General features: G+C 50.8%; 1 protein-coding gene across 3 annotated transcripts in view; it reads left to right on the top strand.

Annotated features, from left to right (window-relative positions):
* The window catches only part of dock1 (dedicator of cytokinesis 1), a 162,811-nt gene that overhangs the window by 53,944 nt on the left and 94,815 nt on the right, over nucleotides 1-14,052 (top strand). For all 3 annotated transcript variants that reach the window (XM_083687166.1, XM_083687165.1, XM_083687164.1), the window contains 3 exons: nucleotides 1,464-1,570; nucleotides 7,257-7,384; nucleotides 9,414-9,509. In XM_083687166.1, the coding sequence (XP_083543292.1) occupies nucleotides 1,464-1,570; nucleotides 7,257-7,384; nucleotides 9,414-9,509 (331 nt within the window). The remainder of the gene's footprint in view (nucleotides 1-1,463; nucleotides 1,571-7,256; nucleotides 7,385-9,413; nucleotides 9,510-14,052) is intronic.

The following is a 14,052-nucleotide window of genomic DNA, read 5'->3' as shown; positions in this document are numbered from 1 at the left end:
AGTGGTAACTCTGTGGTGAAATTGACCCAGTGTTCTGTAGGAGGCGCCATCACACACACAAGGGCCAGAGCCATTTCTGTGTGAAGTCACCCATGGCAGCATGTTGACAGAGCGCCCCCGCAGGATTGGCTAATCTTCCCACCTATCGACGTCTCTGAGACTCTCGAACACGCACGTACACACACACACAGCACTCTGCCCCCCCATCCACCACCCACATCTAAGGTAGCAGAGCATGGCGCCGGGGGGGGGGGGGGGGGGGATTGCTGGCATCCCTCCTCATCCCCTGGGGGGATATTTGTGTGCTGTTATGGAACTTAGCGCTCTGCTCACACACTGTGTGCTGCCTGCTCTCCTCGGGGGTGGTGTGTGTGTGTGGGGGGGGGGGGGGGGGAGACACACAAAGCCAGGCACCTCCATCCACCCACATCCAACACCTGGTCAGCTGCCATCTCCCCAGCTGTAACAGGGCTGGCTCTCTCTCCCCCACTGGCTCCCCCTGTCCTTGTCACACTGTGTATGGAGAGCCTTTGATCTCAGCTAGTGGACACACACACACACACACACACACACACACACACACACACACACACACACACACACCCACACACACCACATTCACACTCACATTCACACTTACACTTAAACAAACACCTCTTTCGCCCTGTTTCCCCCCCACAGCAGCCAAGTTGAAAAGCACTCACCTGGACCAGCATGACATTTAGCAGCACTTTGCCACTGTTCTATGTGTCCATTTTTCCAATTTGAGATTCTGGTGCTCGGTTTGCCCTTTCAGCGACGTTCTGTAGTTCCATATTTTTTTTCCTCCGGATTTGAAAGCACAGGCAGAGCCGAGTTCTTTCGGAGCCAAGCGGAGAGAGACAGGGGGGGGGGGGGGGGGCACGGTTTTCTTCTGCAACAGAATAGCGGGATCAGTTGCTCCAGTTGTGAACACAAACCTGGCAGAAGAGGCGGCTGAATTGAGGCCATCTCGGCGCGTTTCATCCGCCGCCAGAACGCTTTTCCTTGTGCGCCACTACTTGAGCCTTGCAAGTGCCCGTCCCTTTCTCTCAAAGGAAGAACGGCCTCCTCCTAAGGCCGTGCATCCCTGCAGATGTTCCAGAATGGCTGTGTCTCATAAAATGCACATGACTTTTTGTTTACATTTTATCATCTTGTCAGAAGGATGGTTAAAATGAGCGGTACAGTACAATACGCTGCTGTTATGTGACAAGTGTTTCATGACTTCAATGTACGGCGACACAGACTTCTTGGCATTTCGGACAGCTGGGTGAAATGTGTGAGCACTCCAAGGCTGTAAACCGCCACGGCTGAGAGACTTTTATAGCGGTTTGAATGAGTGACAGGTTAGTACAGCACCGGCCCAACGACAGTACGCAGTCAGTTTCTCTGCTCCTGTTTGACCCTCTGTGTTGTTGTTTGTTCTCGTTTTGTCTTTGTAGCAAACTTTTCACCGAGTTCATCCTGAAGGTCCCCCTGGGACGGCTGGTGAAACAGAAGCTGCACTGCCTGATAGACATCGTCCACAGTGACCTCTTCACTCAGCACGGTGAGAGACGCACGCACGCACGCACACACACTCTTCACTCAGCATTTTAAGACACACACACACACCCATACACACACTCTTCATTCAGCACGGTAAGAGCCACACACACACACACACACACACACACACAGCAGGTCTGCATCCCCCAGGGTGCCCTGCCTGTGTGCACATCGTAAAGGTCATCTCTGAGTCCTACCGGAGTCCCTCCTGTCCTGTTATCTCTCTGTGTTAAGGAGGCCCAGTGTTAATCCCTTGTATCTACACACCCCATATGTCTGTCTGTATCAGAATGTCAGCCCCAGCATCTCATATCCTAATACTCACATCACATATTCTCTCTCTCTCTCTCTCTTTCCACTCCACTATCCATCTCTCTGCCCTGGGAGGCTTTTTCTTTTTTAACAAAGAGTATATTGTAGTTGAAGGAGGTCTTTCTACGTTCGTTTATTTTTTTTTGTGATGGTGCATGACACCGTGCTAGACGTGAGGATTTCAAACAATTCACGCAGGCCTAAAGGTAGCGTACGCGTCCGTTCACGAGAACGCTGCGGAGGCTTGCCGGGCCGCACCGACGCAGACTGTCACATTGATTCACCAGGGCGCTCTGGAGTGAGGGAAAGGTTTGCCAAAGGCTCCCGTCCTCTGGGCCCATGTTACGGTCTTGGTCTCTACTCCACCGCACGCACACACACACAGACGCACGCACGCACTCACAGACAGACAGACAGACACACACACACACACACATGCACACAGACAGACAGACAGACACGCAAATAAAGACACATGCACGCAGACACATACATGCACATACGTGCCCACACACACACACACACACGCGCACACACACACACACACACACACACACACACACACACACACACACACACACAGTGCAAACACACTCAACAGGGGGGGAAAAAAGCACAACGGTAATTCAATGCGGCTGGCAGAAAGCATGCACACGCCCAAAGCGTTCGGCCTGCATAGAGGAATGAGAACAACAACAACAACAACAACAACAATGGTCCGTTTGTACAGGCTCCCCTTCAGCCTGCTATCCACTGACCTCCAACTCCACCTGAAAGACAGGGACATGAAACAATGACATGGAGCTTTGAGTCTGAGGGCGGGGTGGAAACAGCTCCCGTCGAATCCCATCGATTTCCAAAACAATACACGCGGACAGCGGGAAGCGTTTTCCTTCTGGCACATATTGCCTTCCCCCTTCGTCATTACCCGCTAAACGCTTCCGTCCAAGTTGACAGGCGCATTGTTGGTTAAATGCCGGTGTGCGTGGCCGGTTTGCTCATTGGTATTGATCTGGCGCTGTGTGTAATTACAGCGTCGGCAACGCCTCCCCGGGTAGCTCGTGAAAGACCTGGAGCACCGCAGGGCGATGCCTTTATGGAGTGAATACGGGCCAACCCGCTGGCCCGCTCTATTAACGCTAATAAACCCAACAATGAGCGATCACAGCACACCTTTACTCACTGCGCCGTACTCCCCGATTGTGTCTGAAAGTGCTTCCTTGCGCCTGCATTTTAATCATAAAGCAATATCGCAGATACAGGTACATTAGCACTGATTTGGAAATGGAGTTCCAGTACAGGTTATTGAGATGCACTGATGAGGTCGTCACCCAGGGACAGCCGGGTCAGTGTTAGTCAACACTTCTGGTCGTAAAGGGACATTGGTTGTAATTACTCGCACCCCCCAACCGCCGCCCCCCCCCCCCCCCCCCCCTGGCGTTCTCTGATTGGGGCCTGCCAATCCCAAGGTGAAACGTGCCGCGCTGTAAACCAGCGTGAGCCATATGGAGGCACCGCAGGTAGCGACCAACTAGACACACATCCTCCCTCACATGTAATCATCTGCTGCCTGGCGCTCTCCACGTCTTAATTAGATACGATCTGCTGATGATAGCGTTTTCCCGGGCGATAAACCAGTTTACTCAGCACCGACCGAACGCACGTCTGGATAGCACACTGATGTGTTTTTTTTTTTTTTTTTTTTTTCATCTTTGCAAGATCTTGGGAGTTCAAGATAAGTTCATTATCCAATTTTTTCTTTGATTTAACTTGGGGGAGAGGGGGGAATTAATGTTGTTGAAGGGGTTTTGATATGCTAGAGTAGATAAAGTACGAGCGAAACATATTAAATCTCTGATATTGATTTTGATTCTCTAGTTAAGTCAATCTTTGCTCAAGGATGGCGCGTGTCACCTTCACCTGGTATTGTCACACTGGAGAGTTCTGCAGCACGGGGGCATAAATCACTCCCAAATGGGCTCGTTGGTCTGTGCCGGGGGCTCACTGTAGCATCCCCAATCTGTTTGCTCGGAGGTTTGAGGGGTGCACTTGTGGCCTAGCTTGATAGTTCCAGTCTGCTTCACCTACTCACTCTCCGCTTTACGAGCGGGTCAGGTCGGGTTGGGGTGGAGCTGGGTGGGGGGGTGGGGAGAGAGAGAGAGAGAGAGGGGGGGGGGGGGGCGGTGCGCTCGGGGATTGAGGATTGCAACAGTGGAAAAACAAGGCATTAAACACTCCACACAATACTAGACACCCTCAGATAGGAGATTTGCTTTTGTGTTTCGAGCCCTGGAAGATTACTTAACACCACACACACTTTCACCCCCTAAGCCTTTGACTGGCAGGCAGCTTAGCTTCCTATCCTACCGTACCGCACCGAGCATCTTTTACCACACCCATTGTTGTATACATGTTATACTTTTTTATACCTTTTTTTTTTACCACTGGTTTGACCAGTCAAACTACTGCATACTACACAGATAGTGCAAATGTGTGTTGTTATAATTCTGTGGCATACTGTATCAATACACACTCAGTATAATCAGACAGGCTTATGTGTCATTTCATATTTGGTGTAATTCAATCTAATAGAGAATAGATTTACGTTAGCAAAATGACATCTCTCTAATGATTTGTGTTTAAAAAAAAAAAAGATAAACATCCCGGTTGAAGCATGCAATTAATTGATCGCATTATGACTAATAAAACCCATTTATAAAGTCACAGTTATGCAAGACTTCCCAGGTTGCAGTGGTGGAATCGTTCCGTAATGGATGCACAAATCAATATTTAGGTCTTTAAATGGGACATGTCTCCCCCCTCAAGCAGCCTGGATTCATTGAATTGCTAATCTTGTCAGAATGCGTTAGTTACACTTTTATTACCCAGCTTTGTCATGGTCATGTTTTGCAGCTCTCTGACTTAGAGTGAATATTCTCTAATCGTGCTCGAGGCTGGTAGGCAGGGACGCTGCGGGTGGGAGAAATCTACGCTTGAGTTCTAGGTCTACGTCTTCCATCGTAGATTGAAGACCCATCTCTTCAGGCTACGTCTTAACTGTCCCTCCTAAAGACCGCTTCATCCCCCTGTGCAAGTTTCTCCCCTGTAAATAAATTAAAAAATGTAAAAAAAATAAAAAAAAATAAAAAAAAGATGGATAGATGATTCACTTACTTAGTCAAATGTATTTGTTGTCAGTCGCTTTGCATAAAGGCGTCTGCTAAATGCCATAAATGTAAATGTGAATGTAGATGGTTTGTTCATATCGCCGGCGTAGGGCAAACTCAAGACTTATCCCTCAGGCCGTTTCCTGTGAAATCACCTCCACGTTTTCAATTCTTAATTTTGTTTCTGGTGAAAACAGTGAGTGATGACTGATAAGGATCACCTGACCGCTATGTTGATGAGCGCCGCTGGGGAGGTCCTGGGAGACTGGAAAGGTCAGCGTTTTTCTGCCATCTGTTCCACCTGACAGCCTCGTCTCTACCAAATGATCCAGGACGATATGGGCTGTTAGGCGAGGCATTTGTCTACGTCCAAATCTAATTAAAGGCCCTTTCTTCATTCTGTTCCGAGTTGAATGGCAAAAGAGCTGTCACGATGCGATGCTGTCTGTGTGATGCTCGCGGTATGAAGGGATATGGATAGAAGAGCCTTGCTGCAGAGAACTGCTGCCTCAGAACCTTGATAGAACTGCTGCCTCAGAACCTTTATAGAACTGCTGCCTCAGAACCTTGTCACTTTGAAGAGTCCCGCTTGACGACTGGTGTACTGTACCAGTGTCCGTATCAGGGTAGAGCATTGAATCATCAGACTCTATAAAGAGCTCCGTCTCCTGAGATACCGCTGTGTGTGTGTGTGTGTCTGCCTGTGTGCCTGTGTTTGTGTGCTTGCGTGCGTGCGTGTATGGGTGCGTGCGTGTTTGTGAGCATATGAAGGAGCTGCTCCTGGAAGATGTACTGTATCCCTCCATGTTAGTCAGAGATGGATGCAGGGCCAACGCTCTGTCTGGTTGTGCGGCCCTCTCTGCAGAGCGCTCATTAATCCTCCCTGTCCATACAGCTCACTGTGCGGCGTAACGGGGCAGGGCGCTCCGGCTGTTCCCGTCCTGGAACACGACGCTGTCTCTCTCATTTGTTTAGGTTGAGGCGAATGCTGGCCGGCATCAAGTCTTTTCTTCTTCTTCTTCTTCTTCTTGTCCTCCTCCTCCTCCTCTGCCTCCTTCTCTCCATCCCTCTCCACCCCACTGCCTGAGCCAGAGCAGCTTGTGATGGCCTTTACTCTGGCTCTGACCCCATGGCCCTCCAGCGATCCACTCCCCCCCCCCCCCCCCCTCCACACACACACACACACACACACACACACACACATCCTCTCCTCATCTAATTGATGTGGAGGATGGGCACCCTGCTACTGTTTGTCCCCCAGGCCCCACTCTTTCATTTGAACCACACGGCATTGCGCACCGCTAGATTGGAGATCCGGAGCTTTAATAAAAAATATGATAATTTGTCAGTGAGCGCCTCAGGTGGTTTTTACGGTACGGAAGTGTTGTGCCTTCTCAAAGCCCTGCCTGTCACCGGATCTCTCCTGCCTTGCATATTGAAATGACAGGTTTAATGGTGGCCGTGCTGCTATCAAATCACATCAAGCTAGTATTTATTTTCCGTAATATTTAATCAAATATTTGATTCGGACCTGGGACGTACGAGGCGGTGAGCTACCAAGTCGAATCCAAGCTGGGTTTGTTTAATCTTGTATTGTACAGGAGGAATTGGATAGGGATGGGTTTCAAATTGAATTGAATGTTGTTTTGTGTGTCTCTTTGCAGTATTACAGTATGTTGGATAATCACAGCCACTGCTTACAATCTGAAAGATGTATGACCAAAGTTCTTGATGTTTGTACAGCTGTAAAATGATAATCACTGGCGTACTACAAAAATCCCAAGGTTGCATCCCAAGGCCTCCCGCCAGCAGCGAAAACACTGATTCTCAGATTTTTCGTGTGCCCACAACGCAAAGAAGGATCTACACAACATTATTAGCCTGCCCCCCCCCCCCCCCCCCGCCTTGTGATTATCATGGTTTTGGTGCATCAAGCACTTCTATTGCCTAACTACTGTATGTATGTCTGTGCATGCATCTTCACACTCTGAACAAACACACTACTGTATATAAAAGACACTAGGCAAGCATTCGCAGGGTTTTAGTGTGTGTGTGTGTGTGTGTGTGTGTGTGTGCGCACGGGCGCGCGCATGCTCATGATAACCTGCTGGCTCTGAACACACATTCTCCTGTGCTGTATACAAAAGACCCCCGGCAGCAGCGGTGTTAACTTGTGTGTGTTGGTGCTCTTGCGTGTGTGTTCTGCAGACTGCCGGGAGATCCTGCTGCCTCTCATGACGGAGCAGCTCAAGTTCCACCTGGAGAAGCAGGAGGAGCTGGAGGCCTGCTGCCAGCTGCTCAGCAACATCCTGGAGGTGCTCTACAGAAAGGACGTGGTGAGGAAGCCCCCCGCCACAGACACACACACTGGTCCCCCGGACACACACTGGTCCCCCGGACACACACTGGCCCCCTGACACACACTGGTCCCCCGGACACACACTGGCCCCCTGACACACACTGTCCCCCAAACACACACTGTCCCCCAAACACACACTGGTCCCCCAACACACACTGCCTCCCAGATACACACTGGCCCCCGGACACACACTGCCCTCTGCCCCCCCTTCCAGATTCTGACACCCAGTTCTGGAGGATGGAATTGAACTATCCTATTCAGATATGCTCTATCTTCTCCCTATTGAAACACCTAGCTCTGTACCATCCTCTGTCCTCCTATACTCAAGTGTCCTCCACCACTCTCTCTCTCTCTCTCTCTCTCTCTCCTCCATGCCTCCAACACATCCCCTCCTCAACCGGACCCTCATTCTCTTCTCCTTCCCTTCAATTACCCCTCCTCTCAAACAGCACTCGACTGCACTATGATCTGTTAGAATCACTTACTCTCTCTCTCGCTCTCTCTCTCTCACTCACACACTCTTTTTCTCTCTCTCTCTCTTTCACTCGTTCTCTTTTTCTCTCACATTCCCGCATGTTTATTCTGCTGGGAGAGGGAACTGACGCAGCGCAACGCGTCTGTGGAGAACAGAACTCCTTTACCGTCACTTGTGACTACTCTCGCTTTCTCTCTTGTTTTAGTTTTCTTTCTCTCTCTCTCTCTCTCTCTTTCTCTTTCTCTCTCGCACATGCACGCACACACACACAGTATGAAAAAATCCACAACACTAGGAATGGGAATCCCTGGTGTGCAGTGGCCTGCATTACAGCGTTTCTAATTTCATTAGCACCCATTCATTAATTTATAAGAGACAAATGATTATTTCATGGACCTTTCCCTCAATAATTCAGTGTTGCATTGGCAAAGCCCCTATAATTTCTGTACAGAGAAAATCATCACTCACACTGTTTTCAGCCTATGTACTTTTGGGTGGGTTTGGAAAACCAGTCATATAATCAAGGGCTGCGAGAGCTCAAAAGATTCATGGAAACTGGAGCGAGCCTTCAACACATCGTTACGGGTATTGCGAAAGTTGTGCGTCATACCTGACGCATAGAACGGAGAGATCAGAAAGTGTGTGTGTGTGTGTGTGTGTGTGTGTGTCTGTGTGTGTGTGTGTGTGTGTGTGTGTGTGTGTGTCTGTGTCTGTGTGTGTGTGTGTGTCTGTGTCTGTGTGTGTGTGTAAGCTGCCGAAATAGTGCTGTGAATTATTGAAGGTCTGGGGAACAGCGCTAGCCTGGTGTTCTCTTTAGATGGATCCCCCCCACCCCCCCACCCCCCTCCCTCCACTGTAGACAGCCAGCCCCCCTGCGCGCTGCGCTGCTCTGCTCTGCGCCCTGGCAATGGTCATCTGTCGCAACACACCCCACTTTACACCACCACCACAACAACAACAACAGCAACCACCCTGCACAAAGGCAGCTCTGTTCTCCACCGCTAAGCTGCAGGGATTCTCTTATCCATAAATCATTGTCACCGCATCCCTCAAATCCTCCATGGCAAAGACGTGTGTCCCTTGAGTTCCCTTTCAAGTCTTCATGCTCTTGGAATGGTGTCACTGCTTATCAAGTTTGGATGATGTATCTCGACCAAATTTGAAACCCATCCCTATAGAATAGATAGTCTTGGGTCCTTGTTAATAACGAAAGGGGAAAAAAAAAAAAGTAGACCACAACTAGAGAAGCTCACGATTTCATGTGGTTCCTGCTGTTGCATCCTGAACATGGTTTATAATTTGCAGATACGATAGTTAGATAGTCAGATGAATAGTCTACCCTATAGCGACGTGTGTCGTATGTTGTTTTTTGCTCTGCAATATTTGCTCCAACAATATTTGCCAAGCAACAGAAAGATTACTAATTTGTCTCCTCTCCTTTCCTACCTCCCCTCCTGTGTGTCTGTGTCTGTGTCTGTGTCTGTGTCTGTGTCTGTGTCTGTGTCTGTGTGTTTTTCCCACTACTCTCCAGGGCCCCACACAGTGGCATGTCCAGATCATTATGGAGAAGCTCTTGAGGACGGTGAACAGAACTGTCATCTCCATGGGCCGAGACTCAGCACTCATCGTAAGTGTCTCTCCCAACCCAAACACTTGAACCAAAAAGAGTGGTTCCTTAACCATCTGCTCTCCCTCCCTCCCTCCTTCCCTCCCTCCCTCCCTCCCTCCCTCCCCATCTCCCCCTTTACCACCCACACTCTCTCCCAACACCAACTCCGATCCTCACCAACACTTGGAGCAATTGAAACCTTGTTAAAGGCCGCCTCAGCGGTGCACTCACCAAAAGCTTCAATCCACAGTATCTGCCTTGAACTCCCTGCTGCTTTTATCAGATGTAATACAGACGCCTATGTCTTATTTATGCGTGTGTGCGTGCATGCGTGCGCGCGCACGTGTGTGTGTGTGTGTGTGTGTCACCTGATACACAGAACATTTCTAACTCTCTCTCTCTCCCCCCCCCCCCCCCCACCCGACCACGCCATAATCTAATCAGTGTGTACCGTACTCTCCCCGTTCGTGTGTCACTCTGCTCAGCCAATCACCCTCTCGGCTGGAACTCGATGGCAATTAATGCACTTATCAGTCATTCCATGACCGTGCTGTCAGCCCGGTGCGCCCGTCTTGCGTCGGCTGAGCCGATCTGAGCCCTTCATCCATTTTCATGAGTCTGTCGAGAGTGATGGGAATGTCAACAGCCCTATTCTTAAACTCAATACATTAAGGATGTTATTGATGCTTGGCTTCATATAATCAGTCTGCAGTTGATGATGTGACTTTTGGAGAAAAGAAAAGGGGAGGTGGGGAGGGGAGGGGGGGCGGGGGGGTTGGAAGGTGGGGGGCCCCCCCCTCGGGAAGATGGCAGGCGAGACATCGACATTGACTTAGAGGGGAGGAAGACTCTGGGAATGTTCCCCCTGTTTCGGGGGAAGCGGGGGGAGTCTTGACATCATGGTCAACCGAGCGCGTAGGATTTGTCCCGGGGTAATACGGATCGAATGCGCCGTGATCCCGCTGCTGCTCCGGCTCTTCCCCTTTTCGACATTCCTTTCGCCTCCCGTCTGTGTCTGCGTTGATTTAAGACGTGTGTGTGTTTACAGCGTTCGCCTCCATCTGGGACGCAGCAGGAAGTGTCATCACTGGCTTTTTAACGCGGGGGTTATTTGCCTCGTATCACCAACCACGGCTGCTCAATGGGTTTTAATCAAGCCAATAGTCCCCTGAATTGTCATACACAGCGTCTGTTGTGTGTGTGTGTGTGTGTGTGTGTGTGTGTGTGTGTGTGTGTGTGTGCGTGGGTGGTAAAGCATGTGGCCACATCACCCTTCATCATCATCTCTCTCTCTGTCTCTCTCTCTCTGTCTCTGTCTCTCTCTCTCTCTCTCTCTCTCTCTCTCTCTCTCTCTCTCTGTCTCTCTCTCTCTAGTATAGTAGAGTGAGGTGACAGGAAATGATGTGGGTGGTTAGCTGAGATGTCACTCCTCTCTGCGGGTGTGTGCCGTGCGTGTGTGCGCGTGTGTGTGTGCGAGTGTGTGCGTGTGTGTGTGTGTGTGTGCGTGTGTGTGTGTGTGCGTGTGTGTGTGTGTGCGTGTGTGTGTGTGTGTGTGTGTGTGTGACAGAGTGGTGTTGGAGCGGAGGCTGAGGCGGCCCCTATGCCCTGGTCTGTTGTGTAATGGAGGGCAGCACAGGCAGCATATGGCTAATGAAGCAGTCGTCTGGCTAGAGTCTCCCTCCACTCCTCCTCCCCTGCCCCGACTCTTCAGCTCCCAGCCTCCCCATCCTCTCCCAGCCAGCTGCCTGGGGGTGGGTGGGGGCGGTGGGACTCCTCCATCTTTAGCCCCTATTCTGGCTAATGGAGGCACTCTGCCCCTGCATAGCTGACTCATGCCCAGAAGCAGAGACAGGTGATGGTTGATGATGGTACTGTTTGTGTGGCGAAACCCACTGTGTTTACATAAACTCTACACAGTCATTAGGTGATTGCATGGTAGGTGGATTTAGCTTACTCCACTTCTGTGACGATGCAAATTGCTCTTCTCCATTACTATGCAATTATAAAGCAGTTACCGGTGCACTATGTCACAATAGTAACACATGAATTCAATATTTGGTAACTTGCTGTAGCTCTTAAACCCCTGTGTACCGTAGTATGGGATGGAGATGAAGACAGAGCCTTCTCGTCTCATTGACAATGCAACGGACATTCCTAGCTACTGTAACACCTGACGCTGTTTTACATCCCTCTCCTGCTTCGTACCACGTTCTGTACAACACACGCTTCAACTTGAGGGCTGTTTTTACAAGTACAACACACGCTTCGACTTGAGGGCTGTTTTTTTTTTTTTTTACATTTGACCCCTAGCACCGGGCTCTGCTCTTCTTCACAGAAATAAATGATTGACAGCGGTGACGATCTGCTCCAACCAAAGTAAGTCTTCCACGAATACACAAGCGCACATCCCCATGCGGACATTCGGAAGTCACTGACGTGACCCTGTATCGACCCCGTTGAGCCTCAGTCACCGACCAATAGAGAGAGAGAGAGAGCTTCTCTTAAGCGCTGCGTTAAAATCTCAAGTCTTTTTTTAAATGATTGAACGATCAATAAGGCAGGAGCTTTTTTTTCTTTCTTTTTTTTTACCGGCTTTGAGAAGCCCCAGTTTAGGAGCGAGCAGCGCGGTGCGGTGCGGTCTGACGGTCGGATAGCAGCAGTCTCAGCGGCGGTGGCAGTGGAGGGTACACAGTGTAGCTGTGCCTGCTTGTACCGCTGCTGCAGCGTGGCACTGCGCTACCGGCCGCACCAGAACGACTGACCTTGTTCTTCCTCTGAGCGGCAACCTCTTAGATTTAGATTTATGCATTAACTTTCTCTCTCTCCCCTCCTCTCTCTCTCTCTCTCTCTCTCTCTCTCTCCACCCTCTCTCTCTCCCCTCCTCTCCCCTCCCCCTCCTCTCCCCTCGGTGGTGGTGGTGGTGGTGGAGGACGCAGAATTCCAATGAGCGCGATCACAGTGGCCCGGTGGGCGTCAGGATTGTTGTTGCGTCGCGGAGGACGGTGGAGGTGGGGGGTGGGGGGGGGGGTGCCAGCCGGGGAGCTTTTTAGGCATGGCTCCAAAGTACAGTGGCTCTATCGGGGGGACGGATGGACATATCAGCACCTTTTCCCTGTTCCCCTGTCCTTTTGTATTCATCATGGCAGCGTTCATTCACAGGTCGGCGTGTCCTCGTGTGTCACTGTCGGCTTAGCCGAGGTCCTAACAACACAGCGTCAAAGGACGCCTGGAAGTCCTAGTCTCCGCTCCACTGCAGAGATCAATATACTGTTTCCCTGATCCTCTTCCAGCATTTTCTTCATGTCTCCAGTCATCTAATGAGCCTACGATACCTACTGTTCTCTCTGTACACCTCTACTACTACTAACTACTACTACTACTACTACTACTACTACTACTACTACTACAACAGTGAGTGTTGTAGTAGTAGTAGTAGGATGTTGGATGTTGCAGTATTTCGGCGATGGACTTTCCTCCCATTTGCCTGCAGTGTGCGGAGGGATGGGTGGGTGGGTGGGTGGGTGGGTGGGGGAGAACTGCAGGGGGAGGCGCTCACAGGGTTTTATTGATTGACAGTGCGGGGGGGCCCTGACAAGCTGGCTTACGAGGCTGCGCTGCTGCATGCAGTCGCACTGACCGCGATGCAGCTCCTCACAACCGCCCCGCTTCCACCCCACAGTGCAGTCCTCCCTCCCTCGGTCCTCTTCTCAACCCCCCCCCCCCCCTCCCCCTCTCCCTTCTCACCCCCACCTCACTGGCCCGGCCTCTGGATGTTACTACTACTAGGCTGCTGCTGCTGCTGCTGCTGCGTCTGCTGCTGCTACTACTGCAGAGTGCTTATGGAGAAAGAGGCATAGTGAGATATGGCCCTGCATCCTAATGGCCCGAATGCAGACGGTCGCTCACCACACCTCGTTTGGGACGTGTCGTGTGTTTTTCCGTTACACGCTTTTACGCAGTGTCTCTCTTCGTCCAAGCGAGGTTTCAAGACCCCCAACGGTATGTGTGTGTGTGTGTGTGTGTGTGTGTGTGTGTGTGTGTGTGTGTCCCACCCAGCAGGACTATAACAACACCACAATCTGTACCCTGCAATCTGTACACTTCAGTGCTACAGCGCTCATCTTACTGCGGTACTGTCCTCTACTCCGCGATGCTCACACCGTCCGCAGAGCTACTTTTACAGTGCCAAGTGACCTGTGCCTTGTCGGTAATCTCAGGGGTGAGTGTAAACAACATTCCCTCCCTCCCTCCCTCCCTCCCTCCCTCTGAAGGGAGCCTAGACCAACAGTACAGTATGCATCAGCACAGCCAGAGAGGAGGAGCTCCCTGCCATGTAACATTCATCTGAGGACAGCCCAGCAGCAGTGGAGCCCCTTCTCCCCAGAGCCCCTGTCCCCAGAGTCCTCCACCGCAGCAGGGGAGTTTGCAAGAGGAGAGAGAGCGTGGTGTAAATTGTCCACAGCTCTCTGTTGTAAGGATAAGCCCTGGGTCTGAAGTGGTTCTTAGGCTGTGCTGGCTGAGGCGCTGACGGCTTTTGAGCCTAGCTCCTCCAGACGCCCTC

Source organism: Argentina silus, assembly GCF_951799395.1.
Source record: "Argentina silus genome assembly, chromosome: 16".
In the NCBI taxonomy this organism is placed as follows: domain Eukaryota; kingdom Metazoa; phylum Chordata; class Actinopteri; order Argentiniformes; family Argentinidae; genus Argentina; species Argentina silus.
Note: the sequence above shows the minus strand (reverse complement) of the source record. Positions and strands in the feature narration are given on the sequence as shown.